General features: G+C 42.8%; 1 protein-coding gene across 9 annotated transcripts in view; it reads right to left on the bottom strand.

Moving 5' to 3' along the window:
• Window positions 1–23,894, bottom strand: part of ARHGEF28 (Rho guanine nucleotide exchange factor 28) — a 321,591-nt gene that overhangs the window by 100,559 nt on the left and 197,138 nt on the right. Inside the window, exon 1 of one of the 9 annotated variants that reach the window (XM_027606417.2) lies at window positions 16,011–16,330. The exons of the other annotated variants lie outside the window; for them this stretch is intronic. Within the exon in view, the coding sequence (XP_027462218.1) occupies window positions 16,011–16,095 (85 nt within the window). The 5' untranslated portion in view covers window positions 16,096–16,330. Of the gene's footprint in view, window positions 1–16,010; window positions 16,331–23,894 lie in introns of those variants that run through there. 9 annotated transcript variants of the gene reach the window in all.

Here is a 23,894-nt window from a genome sequence, read left to right as displayed (position 1 = left end):
ACCTCCACTCCTTTATTAACTTCAACACTAGTCATTGCAGTTAATGGGCTTCCAATCAGCAGAATGAGATTTATTACAGGAAGAAAAATAAGTCTTCAAGAATACTTTCAAATAATCACCAGCTACATATATTAAAGTGGTTAATTTATCTTTGTCTCCATCGTTCAAAGAAAAAGAAAAAAGAAATTCAAAGAAAAAGCTACAATGGCTTCTTTTAAAAAAAACTAATCTTATCAAGATTTAAGATATATTTCATTACTTCCACTTTAGTAGCAATTAAGTGAAAAATAATTGCCAAAAAAAAAAGAATCCTTCAGGTCCTTTCTCAATAAGCATATACAGATAACATGCAATAAGAAAATCAGCTCTCTGTCTTAAATGATGCTGTTTTTAAGACAGTTTTCCCTAGCAAAAAGTTAACTTTACAGTTCTGTTGATGACATTTATTTTTAATATGTGGTAGACCCATATTTCAAAGGCAGTACAAAAGGAACCAAAACTCAACTGCCATCCAAATGGCTGAAAATTTTAAATCAGTGAAGAACAATGCATTGCGGTCATTAAGAGCTAGGGCCCTGGGCTGCTTGAATTCTAAGCCCTACTTCACCAGCTATTCGCTGTGTGACCTTGGGCAAGTTACTTAACCTCTCTACACCTCCATTTCCTGATCCATAAAATAGGGAAGATAACATATTTCATAGGATTATCGCAAGGATTAAGCTATTTAATATTTTAAGTGCTTGGACATCATGTGACACAAAGTAAGCCCTACAACACACTTGCTATTATCATACTAGTAAATGAGGCTGTCTAATTTTGATACTTCACCGTAGTTTTGCTGCTTTTATCAAATGATTTCTACCCTGGTTAGAACTTTACATGTTTCAAACCAACCCTAGGAAAGTGGAATGCATAAAACATTCCATGGGCTACATGAAGAGCTTTTAAAATAGAACTCTCTTATTTCAGACCTAGCTCACATTAGGACATTTTATAAAGTCCATCCTGGAAATGGTAACCGAAAAACAAAGTCAAACTGCCCATAAAATTTACCTCCAGCAACTCGAGGATGAGATCTCACGAAATGGGAGCGATTATAACAGAACCAACAAAGAATAAAGTCAGACAATCAGAGACAGTGTTTCCCAAGAACAAAGGGAAGATTTGAGAAACGAGGATGTTCCAACATGATCAAGTGGCCTCGGGCCAGGTTCTCACTGCAGAGTGAGTGCCTAGAGGATAAACAGCAGCTCCAGGGGATCCCCAGATCTCCTCTCTCCCATTATGCTCATTGCTCTGTAATGTGATCTAAGGAACTCTACAGGGACTCCCTGAAGCAGAAATCTGCACTTCTTTGCTATACTAGATGCTTCGGTCTGGTGACAGGAGAGACAACTGAGAGTAAACGTATTTCACCCACAGAAAGAAGGAGAACTAGTGAGGGGGAGAGGGAAAAGCAGCTGCAAGTACCTCCCTTTTTTTCCAACATTCACAACTACCCCCAAATGGGCAGGAAGCAGTTAATAGCACCGCTCAGCCTAGGGCCTCTGCAACCTGAGTTCTGGTGAAATCCAACCCTCCCTCCCAAAGCTAAGGGCCTTGCAGCTTCAGGAAAATGTGGTCTATTTGCTTGGTTATGTAAGAGACCCACATCCAGACATAAACCAACCCGGCTAGGACAGCCTTTTGCAAACCTGCTGCTGACCTGGTTTGGCCCGCTCTGGGTGCCAAGCTCGTGCCTGCCAAAGTCAGGGGAGGGCCTCTCAGTCCACCTATCTCTTTACAATGGCAGGGCAGCTTGGTTTGTTTCTTTCATTCATTCATTCAACTGTGCTTTAAGCCTAGCAGGCTATGAATACAGAAGAAGGATTTATGGAGAATGACTAACCACCACAAGATGGGTCGAGAATATTTTAGAGTTCAGTTCCTGGCACTCCACAGAAATTGTGCCCATCACAACCTAGGGGTCAGTTCTCCCCACTAACTGTATGTGACCTAGGGCAGCATTTGATACTGCAGATGGCTCCCTTTTCCCCTTTGCCTCCAGGACACCTCTCTCTCTCTCTCTCTCTCTCTCTCTCTGTGTCTGGCCTTTCCTTCTCAGTCTCTGTCACCCTCTCAATTTTAATACAGGTTGCAGTGCTCCGGGATCAATCCTCAAATGTCCCTCTTTCTCTCTCCCTCCCTCTCCCCACATTCCCTGGATGTCTAACAGCCCGGTGTCTTGTACCATTGTATGATGATGACTCCCACAGTTTTATATCCAACCCAGACCTCCCCCCTGAATCACAACCATCTCCTTAACATCTCCACAGAGTTGTCTAGCAGCCACGAACGCAAAACACAACTCTTGATTTTCTCCCTTCTGCAGATGCTCCTCCCCGTCAACAGCAACTCTGTCTCTCCCTGGACTGACCTTGACTGTTCTCTTTTACAACCAAACGAATCCACAATCTGACCTTTTCTTACACCTCCACCCACTGCCATGCCAGGGCAAGCCACCACCATCTCCTGCTCAGGCTACGGCAAGACCACTGTCCCCTAACTGACCTCCCTGCTGTCGCTTCTTTGCCCTTGATAACCCATCGTCCACAACATATATAAGGCAATCGTGTTACAAAGAAAATCAAATCACGTCTTGCCTTTGCAAAATTCTCCAGTGGCTGCCCCTCTCATTTTGAGTAAAAGCCAAACTTTACCACAACCTACAGTGTTTTACTAAAATGGTTCTGGGACGCACTTTTAACATGAGTAGTGTGTGTTTGAGGAAGGTGTTTCCCCACACATCCAAGCAATTCTGACACCAACTGGGTGTCCTACAATTCAACTCAATTCTGACACTACCCAGAGATAACATCAGATTCCACAGATTAAGGGTTTAATCCTACAAGACTACCCACCCCCACGTGGATGCCGGTCACAAATCCAGGTCATTACCTGTATTTCTGACCAGTTGGCTATAAATTGGTAGAGACCAATTGCCATGACCCCCTCTCCTTAGGTTTGATTCATTTGCTTGATAGGTTCAGATATTCAGAGTAAGGTTTTACCAATTAAATTACTGATTTATTTTTAGAGGATATAACTCAGAAACAGCTAGATGTAAGAGATCCATAGGACAAGGTATGAGGTGCTTCCATGCTCTCTCAGAGTACAACGCTTTCCTGATACCTCCTCCTGTTCCCCATCCAAAAGCTCTCTGAACCCTGTCCTCTTGGTTTCATTATATACATACGATTGATTAAATCTTCAGCCATTGGTGACTGAACTCAAACTTTAGCCCCTCTCCCCTCCCCAGAAGCGTGGGTGGGTAAGACTGAAAGTTCCAACTCTCTATTCACATGGCCAGTTCTCCTGGCAACCAGCCCCCAATTCTGAAGTCCAAAAGTCACCTCATTAACATAACAAGAGACACCTTTATCATACTCATTACATAGGACCTTCCAAGAGTTTTAGGGAACCCTATACCAGAAACAGGAGAAAGACCAAATATGTATTTCTTATTATAAATCACAATGTCATACTTACATAACCTGCCCCACATCCACCCTCACTCAACCTCTCTGAAGCCTGCCAACTACTCTACTCCAGCCTCACTGGTCTTGCCGTTCTATGCCTCAGGCCATTTGCACTTACAGTTCTCTCCACCAGGATTGTTCTTCCCCTGGACATCCTGATGCTTTGCTTCCTCACTTTCTTCAGCGCTCTACTCAAATGTCATCTTACCAAACAACCTCTCCCACGCCATTAGATATATAAAATAGCACCTTACCTCCAAGACCTGCTTTATTTTCCCTTACGCCATAGATCATCACCTAGCATCATATGTCTTTACTGTATATTGTGTTACCTTCTACTAAAATGTAAACTCCATCAGAACAGCGACTTTGAATACTTTGTCTACTATATCCCCAGGGCCTAGAGCCATGTCAGGTACATAAAAGATTCTCACTAAATACTACCTGAAGGAGTGAATACTTTCTCATCAAGAACAGAAACCTTGTACAGGGTAAAACTGAGACTATTCCCTTCTGGTTTGACAAATTTCCTCAGATTCTGGAAGTTTTCTTGTGAGTTGCCCAGCTGTTCTTGCTCTACTACTGGTTGTGAAGAAAATATTGCTTTCTTATGCAACATATTTCTGTGTTTTGCGTTATTTCTTATTTCTCATTCATCCATTCATTCTCTTTTCCAACATGTACTGTGTGACTACTGACTACCAGCCACCATGCTACTTGCTGGGCCCTGCCCAGGTTCCTCAGCCTCCATCTATGACTCTTAAAAATATCCTTAAGCACAGTCCTTGTAGACCACTTCCCCAGGAGGTCCCCTGACAGGTCTCTAAACAGCCAGCAGGCTGTCCTCTGAGCTCTTCCTGGCTGTTGCCTCCCTGTGTAGTCCTGTGTGATCTACCGCACTCCAGAGACAGAAGTTTCATTTTGTTCCTCCTGGTAGGACAAGTAACTTCCTGGTTGGGGTCTGAGCTAAAAACAGCTTCTTCTGTCCTGCGGAACAACGCGGGTGCCCGGCACTTCTGTGCAACACCACCCAACATGCCCCGGGGCAGAAGGAGCCCAAGAATGCCTCTTTCATCTCCTTATTTAAAAAAACCAAGGGATCACTCTTTTACTAACGGAATAATGAGACAACCAGGCAGATTTGCAAGGTAAAGGTACTGGAAGATCAGGTAAAAATAAAAAATAAAAATAAAAATGGAGAGAAAAAAAATTCTAGGTACTGCAAGAGAGTCAGCATCTAACACCTGTTCCCTATCAGGTCATTCATTATCCGAGGTAACACCACTGTTTGAGCCAACAGTGATACAGTGCTTACTCTGAACCAGACACTACATGATTTCCATTTATTAGCTCATATGATCCTCAGAACAATCTTCTGAGGCAGTACTATTTAGTACTTCCATTTTGCAGAGCAGGAAACTGTGGTGCTATTTAAGTAACTTCCCCAAGGTCCCTTAACTTAGTCAATGGCTTCCCTACAAAAGCACTCTGCTAGCCGGTTCAAAGTATTTATTTTAATAATTGAGCTTACTGAGTATCCCGTTTGAACTAAAGAAAACGGCATCTGAGCAATGTCTGGTATTTTCCCATCAGGAAGTTTCATTATTGTGCTACGCTGTGACTTGTGCCTACTTGTGTTGGTTCACTTCCTGGGCCCATGCTCTCTGCCTGTGGAGATTTGCGGCTGGAATAGGACAGTTGTGAGTCTGGCTGAGAACACATTCATACAACAGTGAAAACATGATCTCGTTTTGTTTAGCCACACAACACACAAGATAACAAAGACGGGACAGAAAAACTGAGATGTTAGCTACTACCTTCCAGGTGATGGAATACAGGTGGTATTTAATTTCAACTCTGTGTTTTCTAGATTTCTAACCACCACCATTTTTACATGTAAAACAAAAGAAGAAACAGGTTGTGTCTTCAAAATGTGCCTCCCATGTGAAAGAACAGCTGTGGAATCTCAGGCAAAATACCAGGTAATCAGTAAATCAACCGTATCAGATAATACCTGTGTAGACGCATTAGCTGGAAATGTTTTATGCAAGAGTATAAAGCCCTACTCTGCAAGCCCTACTCTCCCCAACCACATGAGGCATTATCAGGTCATCTTGCAGACACAAAAGCTGAGGCCCAACGAGAGTGATTAACCCACTGATGTTACTAAGTGTTAGAACCAGAACACAGTGCTGACAGAAACAGCCTTTCTCACTGCAGCACACTATCGCCAAATTCCCAAATTCCAAGGGAACTTTTGCTAAATTCTGAAACTTAAGGATAGTCCTTTCTGCCAATGGTGTTGGTGTGCTCCAGGAGAATGAAAAAAAAAAAAAAAAACCTCACCCTCACAAGTGAAAAGGAACGTTTTCAGGGATAAACTGTCATTTATCTCCTTGCTTATTCTTCCTCTAAGTTTCTCGTACGATTTTCCTGATATTAGTCTTGGCCTGGAACATCTCTTGGCCTCACTCTTCAGAGTTGGACTTGAGGTTATAGAGAAGATCCATCCAAATTCCAAAATTATCCCCAGCCCAGGAATTTCCTGTGGGTCATGTGTAAACTGAAGTTACTCTGAAGATTTAAGTGTACACCAAGACATGTCTGAGAGAATCCAGGGAACCTCTGTCTCCCAAAATAGAATGCTTCTAACATGGACCCAAATGCCTAATTCACCCTCAGAACTTGTCTCACCCTCCTGCGATCCTGTACAAGGAAAAGGAGCCCTGGGGTGAGATCAGGCCTCTCGACCAGTTCTGTTAACAGTAACAGCTGAGGACAGAAGTGAAGGGATTCCAGAAGTGTTGAGGTGAAAGCTGTTTTTCCAGCTCTAACTCTCTCCCTCGGAACAGCAGCTTAAAACCCCTTCTCAATAACAAGTTACAACTTGGTACTCTAAAATCAGATTCTAAAAGAAGCCCTATTCTGCTGTTTTGAAAGACCTAATTATCAAAATTATCCAAGAAGAAAACAAGCCTTTTCCCTCATAATACACCGGAGGCACAGGGGGAGGTGGGGAGAAGGGAGAGAGCAAGGAAACATCGTCCTTGGAGAACGACAGTTTTCTCCCACATCTTCCCAAGTTCTCATTCCTAATTACAGTAGCACAAAGTAGCCTTCGAGACAACACAGGTTTATGTGTGCAAAAGGACTCCCAAATATGTAAGCAAATGTTTCCCTCCTTTGCTTCCCCCAAGCTGTCAAGATGTTTAGTCCTGTGTTGTATATAGAAATGTAGTGATTAGACTTAATTAGCAATTCCTTTCCTTTATTTTTTTTAAGATTTTATTTATTTATTTGAGAGAGACTGAGAGAATGAGTGGGAGGAGGGGCAGAGGGAGAAGCAGGCTCCCTGCTGAGCAGGGAGCCTGACACGGGACTCAATTCCAAGACCCTGGGATCGAGACCTGAGCCGAAGGCAGACGCTTAACCAACTGAGCCACCTAGGCGCCCTCCTTCTTTTCAATTATTTTTTTATTAATATTTTTTAAAGTAATCTCTATGCCCAACGTGGGGCTCAAACTCATGGCTTGGAGATCAAGAGTTGCACGCTCTGACTGAGCCAGCCAGGTGCCCCAGCAATTCCCCTCCTCCTTGATGCCGCTCTCTAAGGCCTCTATCAAATTAGTTTACAGAGGGAAACAATGAGCAAACTGAAGGGGGGAAAATGGCACATTCTACAAACACCAGGATAGAAGTGAAAAATCTCAAAGAAACTGGCGGGACTTTGACATGACCATTTTGGTGACCGTAGACAAAAAAATATATAAACTGGTAAGGAAGATGTTCCTGAAGGTTGTCATCACAAGGAACCCTATGAATAATTCATATCCTGCAGAATCTTCTAGGAAAACACGAGCACATAAAAATGATTGTATCCAGGGTGCCTGGGTGGCTCAGTTGGTTGGGCGACTGCCTTCGGCTCGGGTCATGGTCCCAGAGTCCCGGGATCAAGTCCTGCATCGGGATCCCTGCTCGGCGAGGAGCCTCCTTCTCCCTCTGACCCTCTCCCCTCTCATGTACTCTCTCTCTCATTCTCACTCTCTCAAATAAATAAATCTTTAAAAAAAAAAAAAGTGTATCCAGTTCAAAAGTCACAAGGAGCTCCCATTCTCCAGCACCCATTTGTAGAGCTATGTGTTTTTACCCCCACCCCTTAATATCCTAAAAAGTAACCAGTTCTACTATCGACAAGGAACCGTGAAAGGTTTCATTTTGAGGGATAATTGACATTAGTTTCAGGTGAGCAACAATGATTTGTATATATTGCAAAATGATCACAGTAAGTCTTGTTAACATCCCTCATCCTTGTGATGAGAACTTTTAAGATCTACTCTCTTACCAACTTTCAAATAACTCTCACTTATTTTTTTTGTGTCCTCAACAAGAGCATGTGGAAGGAAGGAAGGAATGATGAAAGCCAAGCAATGCCTGGCGTTCCTCCAAATTGTTCTTGGTTTCTCCTGGTTGGGAAAGTCTCCTGAATCCTGTTCCATTATCCTGAGCAATCCTGGGCACCTGTGTGTAGGTTAGTATGACTGAGAGCTGGATAGGACACCGGTTATAATTCTTAACCAGGGTTTTTATTGGTAGGGACAACAGAGATCAAAGAAATGAGACATGTGGTTTCCCTGCCTGGGGGAAACAATGTGATAGGCCAGAGCTACTCTGAAGGTAGGTGGGCTTTTTGTGATTCCATGTGGGGCTCTGTAGGAGACCACCTAGCAGGCTGTCCCACAGCATCACGAGGAAAAACCACAGGGAACAATTAGTAGGAGAGTAAGTTCAGGCGGCAGGGTGAGAAGGGCCAGCTTCCCAGGGCTGCTCCCAGTTGCTTAAGTGGTGAGAATGGGTCCCTAAGATCCCACAGGCCTGTGAGAAGAGTAATAATGATGGAGCAGAGTACTTGTGGCCTGCCATGGAGCTCACCGTGGCACCAAGGGAAGGACCCTGTAGCAGATATTTTTAGAGAAGCGCCTGAGCCAGCGGTCTGGGACATAGGTTCCGAGTTTTCTATAGTATAAGAAGGGTGAGGCCAAGTCAGTGAAGGAGAAATCACCAGGAGAAATTCAGACGAAGACCAGGGAGAGGATCCATTTGCCAGATGTGGATCACAGATGTCGTAACACCCTAAAACAAAATATTCATGCCTCAGGGAAGAGCCCAGGCCAACAGATCTGCCACAGACACCAGGAGGACCCACAGGACACTCAAAGATGAGGCCCCCTCCTATCCACCACCAACTGCGCCCTACCCTCACTAGAAAATCACATTCCATACCAGCTTGGCCAGAAAGAGGAGGAACACGAAGACACTGAAGAAACTGGATATTTTACTGAAAGAGACTGAACAGTTACCGAAAATAATGGTTTTTATTATTGCATCAGACCAAGCTTAATGCATTAAGACTAAAATAAACCCTTTCCCCTCCCCACTGCCTGGAGTATAGGACTTTGTAAGAAAGAGCGGATCTATTACAGACAAAATAAAAAAATAAAGGCAAAATAAAAACTATATGAGTGTAGTGTGAGTAAATTTGTACCACAATACACTTAACAATATTTACTGCCTGCTTTCTGTTATCCAGGGAGTAGAGGTGTGAAAATAGGTCATCTAGGCTCTGTCCTCAAAGAATTTAGTGTCTTAGGGTAAAACACTCAATATTAGCTGTGATGCACTAACGAGGCCACCATTATAAAAACATGCAAAAGCCAGAGAGGCACAAAGGATAGAATGATGAACTCAGGTGCACACCTCTGTTTACTGCGGTATTTACAACAGCCAAACTATGGAAGCAGCCCAAGTGTCCACTGACTGATGAATGGATAAAGAAGATGTGGTATATTTATACAATGGAGTATTATTTAGCCATAAAATGACTGAAATCTTGCCATTTGAAACATGGATGGAGCTAGAGAGCATAATCCTCAGCTAAATAAGTCTGTCAGAGCAAGACAAATACCATGTGATCTCACTCATATGTGGAATTTAAGAAACAAATGAGCAAAGGAACAAAAAAGAGAGATAAATCAAGAAACAGACTCCTAACTATAGAGAACAAACTGATGGTTAGCAGAGGGTAGGTGTGGGAGGATGGGAGAAATAGGGGATGGGGATTAAAGAGTACATTTATCATGATAAAAAAAATAATTTTTTTTTTTTTTTAAGGAAAAGAATGATGAACTCAGGGCATTCAGGGAAGTCTTGCAGAAAACAAACAAATAAACAAACAAACACCTTCAAGCTTCATCTTACAGGACAAGCTGGAGACTTCTAGTCAAAAGTGGGAGCAATATGCACCTGAATTTGCTAAAATAAAAATAAAAGGGGGAGAGAGAAGACTCACTGAAAGCATGTGAGGACATGTCACAGAACCACAGGAATTTAACACCCAAGCCTTGAGAGGGAGGCACCTGGGCAGCAACAGGACCTCAGGGAACAGATCGAGGGCCCAGAATCTAGCAGGACCCTACCACACAAGTGCTTCTCTCTTTACATGTTTGCAGCATTTCCTCCTACCACAGACTGCTTTCTCCCAGCGAATGGCTTCCCCTCCCACTTTCTGGCACCGCCACTCATGAAGGGAGACATGTCCTTCCAAACTCCAGTCTCAAGAATCCCAAGGCAGGACTCTGATTGGCCAAGGAGGGATGCTGTGATTGGCCCCAGCCGGAGTGGGATGCCCAGCCCACGGTACCCAAGAAGGCAAGGTCGCGTGAGAAGGTGGCAGCATCATTCGGACCTATGGCCAGAGCAGCAGACGGGCCCCCCTCTAAACAATCTGAAAGCTGTTCAGCAAAGGGCAGGAGGATAGTAGGCAGACGACAATAATCATCTAGGCCGATGCAGTATTTGGCATCTCTCTACATTTCCATAACACCGTGAGTCAACAGTCTATGAGCCTGGGCTATTTTCCATCACTTTGATACACTCTGTGTATGTCTAACTCTGCCCATCTGCTTGGAGGGAACCACCTGCCTATTCAAACCCTACCAGTTCACCACAGGCTATTAAAATGACATCTCTTTCAAACTGACATTCCTCGCTTCACCTTGAACTTCAACAGTAATTTTTCCTAACTTCTCCTATGGGATTCATCATTTTCTGGCTTAATATATCTGAATAAACAATTACTGGTTCTTGCCCCAAACTGGAGTGGTAGGGAAGAGCCCCTGAACATGGGATAACTAGAATAGTGCCTTCCTTCCATTACAGGGATTAATGCAGGAATACATCTTGCCCAGGCATTTAAGCTAGCAAAAAAAAAAAAAAAAAAAAAAAATCGGTTTCACATATCTGGCCAAGTATTTGTTGAACTCAAGGAGCCCCAAGGGGTATGTAGCTATGTTGTTTGGCAAGGGCCTTGTAGTCTGCCTCCTTTCCTCTGTGGACCAAGGTAGACTTCCCAGGCAGAGTCAGAAACCAGAACTGCCCTGTTCTCAAAGTAAACACTATCTTCATTGTGAGCCAACAAAATCTTAGCAGGTATGTCACCTTTAAGAAAATGTTTCTCTTCCTCAATAAGGATTTTTGTAGTGGTTTATTCCCCCTACGGTGTTCAGGCATCCTTTGGGGGAATTCTAGAACTGAATACACACATGTACATGGAAGTCTACATATGTGTCCAATGAAACTTCATGAAAGAAAGAAGGGAAACCATGGAAGAGAACAAGTAAGGCCACGAAATAAAAGTAACTCACCTTTGAAAATTATCATTCAACCTTCCGAGATGTCAGCATACTTTAAATACTCACTGTGTCAGGGGATTATTTTTCAGACTATGTACCTGCCCTCCTCAATGAGCTTACAGGAAAGGCCAAAACAGTGGTCTGATGATTCTCATCTCCATTCCCAGCAAACTCAATCCCTCTAACTTGATCTTTCTGAGACAAACCTGTGAACTTTCCAAAACATACTGAAAACTCTCCCATCCCATCCTTTCTCAATTCATCTTGCCTCTTCCTCTCCTCAGCCTACTACCCAGAGAAGCACACATCTGTCCATCTCTTCCTACCCAAGCGATGATGTGTGGCAGGACTATATACTTAGGTATATGGATCTATCAAGACAGAGAAATGGCTCTATCACTTTACTCCTCCAGAATTTTCACCGCCACCTCTTTTCCCAGTCAAAGATTCACAAGAGAGGGAAGAAGCTAGGATGGTGAGACAAAATGGCACCTTTCGAACATAGGTAGCTACCCATGAAGTTCATTATGCCTTCCCTCTACGAAGAGGTGGTGCAACAACCTGGGAAGAACAAAACCTCTCAGGTCAACATCCTGGTTGTAGGACTTGCTCTTCATCTATTGGCCTTTATCTTGGACTACTCATGTCCCTACTCTTGGGCCTCAGAGCCCCCAACTAACAAATGAAGGTGACGACCACATCTATCTAACATACACATCTTTTACAAGCTAACTCATATGAAAAACACCTTATCTGGATGTCACTCGCTTACTCATTCTCCTTCCTTACTCCACCCTGGTAACTGTTCCTTGATTTCCTGGCATGGCCATAGGAGTCACTTTATAACCCGCTGAGCTTCAGTTGCCTTGCTTAGAAGACAGAGGAAGTATCTATCTTACAGAGTTATTTTGAGAATCAGATATCCTATATGTAAAGTGCCTACCACAGCTTGGTAAACAGTGACTATGATGATTAATAAAGCACCACAAAACTCTCATTTTGACTACAGCTACACAAGATGTGGTACTACCTAAGCTCTCCCAGGTTATGAAGTTTTCTGTGAGGCCAAGCCTCCTCCATCAAATACAGACTGGTTTTGCACCAGCACACGGGGGAAAGGCTCTCTTCCACACTCTCATCAGAGAGGCACAGGATGTGAGCTGGAGCAGGCGAGAGCCACAGAAGTTGCCTAAGTGGATGAATGGCACTGGGTCGTGATGATTTATATTAAAGAATGCATTTTGAAGACTGAAGACTAATTATGGTTAATTGAGGTAAGGTCCAACCCCTGCACTTTTGAATCTTTGATTTACAAACATTAATTTTCTTGGTTCAATCTCCTACTGAAACCAACAAAACAAAAGTCCAGGCATTCCTGGAGTCTCTGAAGCAGAACCGTCATGGATGCTAGCCCACCCCAATCATTAACCACAAGGCTCCCAGTACAGCCTGTCCTGAGGCTGCCCATGGAATGACAAGGGGCAACTTTTGAGAATCCCAGGATATTTCTGAGGCAGCTTGGTTTTAAATGCTTTCACCCTCTGCTTATATCACATTCCCTTCTAGACATGGTCACTTCCAAAGGCACTGTTTCTAAGTTAATCCTTTTCTCTTCCATTCTGACAGCACGGGGATAAGAAAGCACTAGATTCACTTTTTAGTTGACGTAAGTATTGGTAGGTTTCTGCTTAATCTAGTTTTCCCCTTTTTGCCAAACCCTCTCTATTTTCACATCTCTTTAAACAAGCCAGCATTGTGTACATGTACATGTGTCTATCAAAGAGCAGTGATGATAAAGACAGGATGGGGTATTAAAAGAGAATACTAACAAGGGGGATCAGGACAAAGAAAGCATATTGTGAATAAAAGAGAGTATTTCCAACAAAATATGAGAGGCAGAAAATCCAAGCCCTCAAAACCTCCTCCCTGACTTCCCGAGCGACCAGAACTTACCAGTACTAATTAGAAGAATGAACGAGAAATACAATCCACCTTAGTTTTAAAGACTGACAAAAATCATTAGATCATCCTACAAGAGACTGGAGATCACAGTTCCGGCACAAACAGGCGACTGGGCTGAAAAAATCCAGTTTCTTGGTGTTTCTTCCACTATATAGAGGTGACATGTCTGGATCTTGTAAGACGTGGGATCCATTCTTAGTGCTAACATCCCTATAAGCAGGGACAGTATCTGTCTGGTTCACCACTTCGCCCCACCTTCCAGGACCATGCCTGCCATCCTGGAAATGCCTGTTGAACACATGACTACTTCTCCATCCACTTCACCTCTTCTGACACATCACACCCATCCGTAAAATGAGGTAGGTGGACCAGGTCATCCCTAAGGCCTACAGTTCTGGGACTCTGTCTAGCCAACAGTGCAGTGTGACCAAACCCACTGTTCACAACTGGCCATCATCGTCTAGTGACAAATGCAAACAGGGAACGCAGAGAATTCCCAACTCTCTGCTACCAACGTTATTTCCACTTGTCGTTTATTAGCTGCAATAATTATTTTCAAATCCCAAGTACTTGCTTTCACTTGAATTGAGTTTAATTTAAGCATAGCTATGTTATGACTTCTGGCTGTAGCTCAAACTGGCTGTGCTCCAATTTTGGATTTCAAAGGAGAGTGGGATTAACACACTCCCTACAACTCCACTGGACTCTCGAGCTCCTCCACTGGTCTCCTAATCATTAATCCCACATCTCCCCAATTTGTTAGGCTATGCAGGACCCCAGCTACATAGGCATCCGGTCAGTCGGCCAGGCACAAAACCATATGAAGGTCATTCCCCAAACTGAAATGAGTTAGAATGAACACAGAGATTTCATAGTCTTACAGAACAGCAAGTTGCCCTCAAGCAGTCCTCACCACACCAGAATATTCACCCCAAAGAATTAATGAAATAGTGTATCTCCCCACTTTAAAAATTTAGAAGTTTTTAAAAATCTTATTTGGAAATAATTTCAAACTTCCAGGAAAGATAGAAGAATGGCACAAAGAACACCAAGACATCATCTTAACATTTTGACTCCATTTTCTGTATGTGTCTGAGCGTGCTTTTACATGCCTATGCTTGAGCTCTCTCTTACATAAAGTTTTTCCTCCTGAACCATTTAATGGTAAAGCTGCATTTATCATGGTCCCTTCCCCCAAAAAAGAAATTAAGTTTAAAACGGCAGCAACAGAAGGATGGCTGGGTGGCTCAGTCAGTTAAGCGTCTTGCCTTCAGCTCAGATTGTGATCCCAGGGTCCTGGGATCTAGTCCAGCATTGGGCTCCCTGCTCATGGGGAGTCTGCTTCTCCCTCTCTTCCCAGCTCGTGCTCTCTCTTTGCTATCTCTCTCTCTCTAAAATAAATAAATAAAATCTTAAAAAAAAATACACACACAACAACAGAAAAGTGGAATGTACAACATTTTTAAGTCCCCAGTAATAGAATTTCAAGGATGGCAGCTGAGCAGCATAGGGAATTTGTTCAGGCTGAGGCTTTCTACCAGCACTGGATGTGTAACCAATCTTATTCCTGGGGGTGGCCTTGATACTAGACAAAGAGCACGCACGCACACACACACACACACACACACACACACACACACACACACACACATTCCTGGGGGTGGCCTTGATACTAGACAAAGAGCACGCGCACACACACACACACACACACACACACACACACACACACACACACACACACACACACACACACACCCCTCTATTTTACTTTAGAAGGAAAAAAGGTCCTTGAGGCAAACCAGGTATGTTGACAACTGCCAGCCTCCATTTTGCTCATCAAAAAGCAGGGGGTAATTCAATAGGTCATTCTGTTCTGGCGAATAGAGAATTCTGCTCTGTAAGGATAAAGCTAGAGACAGCGCACTTTCAGAAACATCCCTTCTGCCTTGAAGCTCATGAAAAGGTTCCCTTCTCCTTCAATTAAAAACATAACCACATACTCCCCACACATGATAAGGGACAGATGGGTCACTAACTTTCTTGTTTTGGTAAACTTCAGAAGGCAACAATGGCCACCTGCTGAGGCCAGCTGAGGAGAGGGCAGTGGAGACTGAGGACACCTCCCCTGTACCCTAACACCAACTCGTCCCTTGATTTCCCTGGATGTCAAGAATGACTTGCAAGGGGGAATGAGTGGCATAACACACTACATTATTAATCATGCTACAAATAAATGACTTTTTCCTTTGGCAGTAAAGTGTTCTGCCTACTTGGTAATTACTAATAAACTTTTTAATATATAACTAGATCCCCTGGAGATACACAGGCTTTCTTGTTTAAATTATTTTCTTAAAATCCCTTCCTTGGAGCAACTATAAAATCAATAGTCCAAAATGGAACATTCTTCTTTGGTAAAGAATTAAAGAAAAAAAAACACCTGCTTGAAAACACAAAAGCAGCAGAGAGGGGGTATCAAATATGTACATAGTTCTTTAAGTCAACAGGACTCTCTATTGTCAAGGTAACTCCAAGGTAACTCTGATCAAGTGAATCTGCAACATTTCCCTTGTACTGAACTCCCCCCCCCCTTTATTTTTTTAAAGAAAACTGCACATGTACAATAAAGCACAAAGGCAGAGTCAAAGTGAAAGGAACCGAAGAACAAGTAGGTTTACCTCCGAAGCCTCTCTGGAAAGAAATTTTAGAGTGAGAGTTTTATACAAACATGTGTAAACTTGCACTTCATCAGAAAACAGTCTGGCAAAGCAACAAGGAAAAGAAAGGTAAGAACACAAGGCTCCCTGGCTTGGAGGGAAATAAAATAAAAGATTCCAGGATCTACCTTGCTTGGATGCCCTCCGTCGAATCTTCATTTTGGGGAAGGAAGGCCATGAGTAGTTAAAAGGGGAGTCCGAGTCAGAATCCATCTTTTTGTTTTGCCTCAATCAACAGATTCAACATGAGAGACTTAGGAAGAACTCGGGCGTCCCCAGCCAGGAGGCAAGTCTCCCGAGTCTCCCCGGGTGATGTCAAAGGAAGGAATGGGGCTGGGTGAAAAGCTCCCGCACACAGGGAGGGAGAGGCCATAAATGTTTTGCTTCCTTCAGGCGTCCAGGCATGTAGACGGAGAAGGAGGCTGTAAATATTAAAGCCAAACTAGGGAAGAGAAAAGAGAGAGAGAGAGAGAGAGGCAGCTGAGAGTTGCACTGGTAGATCACAGTCCAGTTATTCAAAAGGTCACTGAGAGCATATGAATCATTAACTCCCCTCTTCTCGTGGCTGGAAATGGAAACGAAGAAGGAAGGTAACTGTGAACTCAAAGAGAGCTGCCTGGGGTTCAAGAAAAGCCTCCAAACGCGGGCACATATTTTGTTCTGGAACTAGAGGATCGCTCTCAGAAAAGCCACCCTGCACAGTGACATCAAGGCTGAGGTTTCCAAGTCTGGACAACCAGAAAGCTCAGGACACTGGCAAGTAAAAGCCAGCATATGCAGGGCAGGGAGTTTTCCAGAGCAATCCATTTTTATACCACTGACAGTATCGGCAGCTCTTCGGATTCTAGGGTCAAAACAGCTCTTATAATTCCTTTAACAATCTAGTCTCGCCATCCTTTTAAAGCTAAAGTGGTGGGAAGCTTTAAGTGTTAGAGATAATTGTGCTCATTAAATATGTGAAAAGTCATCTACTCCTGTTCAGCACAACTGGGGCATTTTGCTTCAACTGTCACCAAGTTTGGCTGCCAATCATAAGGATTTGGGCATCCTCAGAGCTGCAGTCCCTCTCAACAGAGCTAGTGATGAAGTTACCACAAACCAAGAATCCTTACTTGGTCCCTGGTCCCCGTAAACAACCCTCTGGTAATTAACATTCAGTAGAAGCCCATGACCACCTCCCACTGACCGGGGACACTATTACTTCCCTGCTCTCCACAGGCACAAAGATACATGTGCCCCACAGAAGCTCAAGCACAGCAGTCATGATCTGGGGCAGAAGAAAGCACACCCCAAGTCTCAGAGGGGAGTCTCTTCTAAGCATTTACTTGGTACTATCAATAGCAGGAAACGGTGTGTTTTCTTTTGTGAGGTCATCGGACACCCAAATAAACGAAGGCTGTGGAAACAATATGAAGGTCTGTATGACTCTGCAGATCTGAAGCACAGCAATGTGCCTTAATTAACATTCCTCTTTACTCCAGGGGCGCCTGGGTGGCTCAGTCGGTTAAGCAACTGTCTTTGGCTCAGGCTGTGATCTCTGGGTCCTGGGATCTTCTGGCTCTCTGCTCAGTGGGGAGTCTGCTTCTCCCTGTCCCTCTGCCCCTCCTCCCGCTTGTGCTCGCTTGCTTTCTCTCAAATAAATAAAATATATTTTTAAAGATTTATTTATTTATTTGACAGAAAAAGAGAGCACAAGCAGGGGGAGCAGCAGGGAGAGGGAGAAGCAGGCTCCCGCTGAGCAGAGAGCCTGACGTGGGGCTCCATCCCAGGACCCTAGGATCTTGACCTGAGCCGAAGGCAGATGCTTAACTGACTAAGCCACCCAGGTGCCCCTCAAATAAATAAAATCTTAAAAAAAAATTTCTCTTTACTCCAAGTATTTCCCAAACTGTTGGCTTTATCATGCCACGCTGTGTCAGAAGACATGCGTAACCTGCTCCCTAATAGCCAACCCTGTCTGATTGGGTGGGGAGTGGGTGAGAGGTCCAGATAGAACTGGAGCAAGGGGAGAAACCACTTAATTACAAATTCAAATCAAAATTAGAATTACATGAATCACTCCTGTGTTTTTACATGGTTTGCCACACAAATAAAACATACAAATAACAAAATGCAACTAGGAGACCGTTGTAAGCACTACAGTCAAAATAAACATTAGTATATGTCCTACTTTGTGACCTTTGATTTGAAAAATAATTACATATTTTTCTTAATTAGATGCAATTTTAAGAATAAATTATTCTCAATCCTTACATCAGGTAAGAGAGTTTAAGTGCACCTGGATCTTTCATAAGAAAATAGTCTTGAAGATGAGTGTTTCCATTCATTCTCAGTTTTACAGCTTAAGAAAGGGCCAGAGACACTGTAGGTGTGTGATCAATGAATGAACGATTTACACTTACTAGTCTTAACCTATGGATGGAAAAGCTTTACATGTCATCTGTAAATGTTATTTAACATCCTGATTGAAAATATGTATTTCAAAAAAATTTTTTTAACTCAAGAATAGGTGATACACAATGTTGTATTAGGTTCGGGTGTACAGAGTGATTCAACAACTCTGCATGTTATGCTCAGTAGAGCTATCATCTGTCACCATACAATGTTATTACAGTACCACTGACTATATTCCCTATGTAGCTTTGCAAGAGTTCCTGCAGCTTTGTGTCAAGTGTTTAAAAATATATTTGTATTTTATTCATCACAATAGTAACTTTTTTGAAAAAATAGAAGAGCAGGACTTGTGAGTCAACAAAGCTCACTGTCCTCCAAGGCTCCAGGAAATACTTGGGGTGTACATAGATCCATGGACCCTCGGCTGCCTCAGAGAGGTCTGTAGACTAAAGAAAGGGAACCTCCACCTGTTTAGACAGCCATCAAATTAAAATTTAAGTGTTGAATCAGGAGATAATATTACCGTTCTCATTTTTCGTGTATGTTTAAGTTTTAGAGCCACGTAACCAGGATAAATCCCAGGTGAACAAACTACTAGAGCTATTCCTCTCTTGACCATGAGTGATACATGAGAAGAAAGTCAGGACAATCCCAAGAGAAATGTGAAAAAAAAATCCTTGTAAAACACATCTCTAGTAGTTGGGGTGCCAAGTAGATTCATCTTTATCTAGTTCTCCCCAAATCACAGGCCTTATTGACCAATTATCAATTGATTATTGACATGAAAATTATTGACAACAAAAAAGAACTACCAAAAAAATACAGGTGAGAAGCTCAACAAGACTTTCTATTCTTATTTGCTTTATTTACCAACATATTTTAAAAACGAAATGATTGCCACTGACAGCTATATAGCATTCAGTCAACACATAAAGTGAAGTAGAAAATATTGTTTGCACACCTCTATTTTTAGGACAGCTCATTTTATTGCCCACCAAAGACTTTCCCTAAATGTGGGTCATTTATCTTCCTTGTTTTCTAGAGTAATTCACTTTTCCCCCCATTATACCAGTATGATTGCATTTAAATTAATTCAAGATGTTATTTACATCTCATTCATATTCAATGGATTAATTTCTTTGCTTTCCCTGGCTGATTCCAACTGCAGTTGGCAGAATTCAAGGACATATTCCCAAGGCCACTTTCTCATCAGGATATTCTACAACTATTACAATGCAAGAGTGTGAATGATTTCATCAGCCTTATTGTGCCTCCTTTAATTAGAAAATCCTTAGAAAATTACCTCCAGGGGCGCTGGGGTGGCTCAGTCATTAAGCGTCTGCCTTCGGCTCAGGTCATGATCCCAGGGTCCTGGATCAAGACACACATCGGGCTCCCTGCTCAGTGGGAAGCCTGCTTCTCCCTCTCCCACTCCCCCTACTTGTGTTCCCTCTCTCACTGTGTCTCTCTCTGTCAAATAAATAAAATCTTAAAAAAGAAAGAAAATTACCTCCTTAAGGCTACAATCATTCAGGGCAGATGCTGTTGCCTTGAAGCTTCAGCTGTGGGGAAGACCCACGTGGAAGGGAAGCTTCCCTTGATTCTCCTCATGTCATGACAACACATCACCCACTTTTCAACCTTGGTGAAATTAATCTTTCTTAGAAGGGTATTTATATTTTGATTTGAATTACAGTATTTATAGTTTTCTTATCCTCCAGGGAGACCCAAAATGCCTTGAGTGCAAGAACCGTGTCACACTCATATTTTTATGGAGCCATAAGCTAAAAAGGAAAATTGTGGGGTTTTGGAGTCATATATCTGGGCTTGGAGAGTGGTTTTGTCACTCAATTACTTAGTGTCACTCATACTTTCTGATCCTCAGTTGTCTCACATAAATGGGGTCATAACATCCATACTACAGAGAGTTGTAAGGATCAAATGAGGTCATAAAGGTAAAGAACTTAATGTAAGTTTTCTTTTTTTTAAATTTTATTGTGTTATGTTAGTTCACCATACAATACATCATTAGTTTTTAATGTAAGTTTTCATTAAGTTTTAGCTTAACTATTAAATAAAGACAAAGTTTCCCTTTCACTGTATTCTCTTGTACATTATAGACACTGAAGTAACCCCAGGTTTACCTCAGGAGTAATGGCTTGATTTTCTGAACTGAGACATGGAAATGTGCAAAGAAGTTCCAAGACAATCATACTAAGACTGAAAGAGGTGGAGGATTTGTTTTGTTTCTCTGTTCTATTGTTTAGAAACCAGAGACCACAGATTTTAACACTGCTAGACACCATTCTTGGAAAAAGTCACTAAAAAAACACAGGCAAGAGGAGACAAGACGCCTAAACACCATGACAAGCCTATCCTGACTCACTTCAGCCTGAACAGTGGCAACATAATGTAGCCTTGGGTGAAAATCAGAGATGGTCAGAATCTTCCTCAAAATCCCTTAGGAGGCCCCATGTCATCTCCTGGAGTTCAACACAAGCAGTTCTTCTTTGTTGGAGAACATTGTGACTTTGGTTATGCACCAAGCGAAATGCTCGGCTCTGACTGAGATACCATGCTATACAGAAAATAAGGATTTTTTAAAGCACAGCTCATACCCATGTGCTAAAGGTGTGCTCATTCTGAGAACAGTGGGAACAGCACCTTCACATCTCCACTGTCACACTCACTCAGAGACACGGCGTCGTGAGTACAGTCATCCCGAGGTCTGAATGATTATTTTTCTCCCGACTTCCCCATTCTCTTTTTGCAACAGAGCCCACAGAATTGATCTCACATAAAACGGACATAACTCGGGAACACGGGACAACCACTGCTGTCATGCACCGGACTTTTAGGGGGCCACCATTTCCTAATGCCACCTTCCTTTAATGTCAGAATACTTTTTGTTTCTTATCTACCTTTATTATCTTGGTTTATTTGAATAAAAACCCTACATGCACTTTCAGAGGTTTTTATATTACCCTACTACCTAAGGGGAGAAACTGGATATAGCCTAAACGTCCATCAAAATATTACTTGTATTATGACATATCCACGCGTAGTGTGAGAAGAAAATATCCAAAACACGAAGGACAGGAAAGTAGATTTCCAAACAAAGCAACATATTCAAGAATTACATTGTCAAGGTTTCTACCAGCGATTATAATAGCTACAAGTATCAGTTTCTATTCAGATGATACTCTTAAGAAAAAAAAAGACTCCTCCTGGATCTGTTTTAAACCTTGAAATCCTTGGCATAACCTCAAAGAAAAGTAGAACAAACTGGCTCGATGTTTCTGAACAATGAATTAGGAGAAATTTTGACTCTGTCGGAGAAAGGCAGCTTTGAATACTGAATGTGAGGGGTTCTAGAAATGGGAGAAGAAAGAAGATGAGCCAGGAAGGTGAAAAGAGCAAGGGTGGAGGGACAGTCACATGTCTTGTCATAGCCTTGGGAGAAAGAGATTCTTCTTAGTAGGAAGAGCCACGGCAATTAGGGAGAGCAACATCTACATTTTAGGTTTTTTCTGCTAATGTTCCAATTCCCATTTTCCCAAACCTTTCCAAAAAAGTCTCTTACGTGCCACAAACTTATTTACAAACTTACTTTTTTTTAAATCAATTTGAACATTCAAAGTTCAACTAATTGTTCTATGGGCTTGTATACGGTCATTCACATGCATATAAGTGAACTAGGAGATATAAAATGAGCAAAAAATTTAGTTTTAATGTAAACTCAAATCTATCAATTCCACAGTACTGAAGCTAAAATTCCCACAAAATGTAATGGATAATCTTAGTTTTAAATAAAGGGTGGCTGGGAGCGGAGCAAGATGGCGGAGGAGTAGAAGACCTGGATTTCGTCTGGTCTCAGGAATTCAGCTGAATAGGGATCAAACCATTCTGAACACCTATGAACTCAACAGGAGATCGAAGAGGAGAGTAGCAACAACGCTCTGAACAGAGAAGCGACCACTTACTGGAAGGTAGGACGTGCGGAGAAGTGAATCCGAGGCAATATTCGGGAGGATAGACGGTGGGGGAGGGGGCCTCCGTCAGCCGCTTCTGACAAGTGATAGAGCCGCGGAGCACAAAATCGGAACTTTTAGAAGTCGGCTCCACTGAGGGATGTCGCTGCAGTGGCTAAGTGGGGGGTGGAACCCTCGCGGGACAGTGTGGTCTCAGGACCCTCGGGGTCACAGAAAGACCAGGGGTGCCTGAGTGCGGCAGAGCTCCCAGGTATTGGAGCGGGGAAGCCGGCTGCAGAGACGGAGCCGAGGCGCGGGCTCTCAGGTCGGGGTGGCCATAAACTGTGATCCGCGGCCCAGTCGGGCCACTGCTCCTCCAGCAGGGACCCAACAAGCGGCAGAGCCAGGGAAACTCCCCTTCCTCCCCCCGGAGAAGCGGTGCGGGAGCACACTGCAGGGATCTGCTGGGTTTGGAGACTCCACACGGGGTCGGGTGCCAGAGATAGAAATGCTCGGTCACAGGCCAGGTGAGCACGGAGTGTGGTCGGAGACCGGGGAGACGGGAGTGACTGACTGCTTTTCTCTGGGGGCGCACTGAGGAGCGGAGCCCCGAGTTCTTGCCTCCTCTGGGGCACAGATCGGGAGGCCGCCATTTTCACTGTCGTCCTCCAAAGCCGTAGGGAAAGCTTGCAGGGAACAAAAGCTCCTGAGAGCAAACCTGAGCAGCTTGCTTAGCCCAGACCGACAAGGGCGGGGCAATTCCACCTCCAGCAAAGACATTTGGGAACCATGGCAACAGGCCCCTCCCCCAGAAGATCAGCATGAACAGCCAGCAAGCCAAGACCAAGTTTACCGATCAAGGAGAACGGGAGAACTCCAGCGCTAGGGGAATACTGCACATAGAATTCATGGCTTCTTTTACCATGATTCATTAGTTTTTCAAAGTTAATTTTTTAACTGTTTTTTTCATTTCTCTTTTTCCCTTTTTCAACCACCATCTTATCAATCCCTTTTTTTATTTTTCATTTTTAGAGTCATATTTTATTCCTTCATAGTAGTTACCCTTATTTTTGGCATATATATATAAGTTGTTCTCTCTTTAAAAATTTGAGATACAGTTTCTTCTAAAAGATCAAAATATACCCTAAATCACTAGTGTATGGCTTTGTTCTAGTCTCCTGCCTGATCACATTCTCTCCTTTTTTTTTAAATCTTCTTCTTTCTTTTTTCAAACAACTTCTTATCTTATCAAGTCCTTTTATAAAATCTTTTATAACTTTCATCTTTACAGTCATCTTCCATCCCTTCATTGTATCAACCCTTATTTTGTACATATATAAGTCTTTCTTCCTTTAAAATTTTAGGAGGCACTTTTTTCTAACAGACCAAAATACACCCAAAATCTAGTGTGTGGCACTGATCTATGCACTAGCCTGATCATATTTGATCATATTCGGGTTTTTTTTGTATTGTTCTGTTTTTGTTTTTCATCTTTTTCTTTTTTTTCTTTCTTTCTTTTCTCTTTCTTTTTTCTTTCTTTTCCCCTGGTTTCAGGTCTTTTCTGATTTGTATAGAGTATATTTGCTGGGGACGTGGTTAACCTGTTAGCATTTTGTTCTCTCATTCATCTATTCTCTGGACAAAATG

The sequence above is a fragment of the Zalophus californianus genome, chromosome 5 (genome assembly GCF_009762305.2).
Source record: "Zalophus californianus isolate mZalCal1 chromosome 5, mZalCal1.pri.v2, whole genome shotgun sequence".
Classification (NCBI taxonomy): Eukaryota; Metazoa; Chordata; class Mammalia; order Carnivora; family Otariidae; genus Zalophus; species Zalophus californianus.
This window is presented reverse-complemented; position numbering and strand designations above follow the sequence as displayed.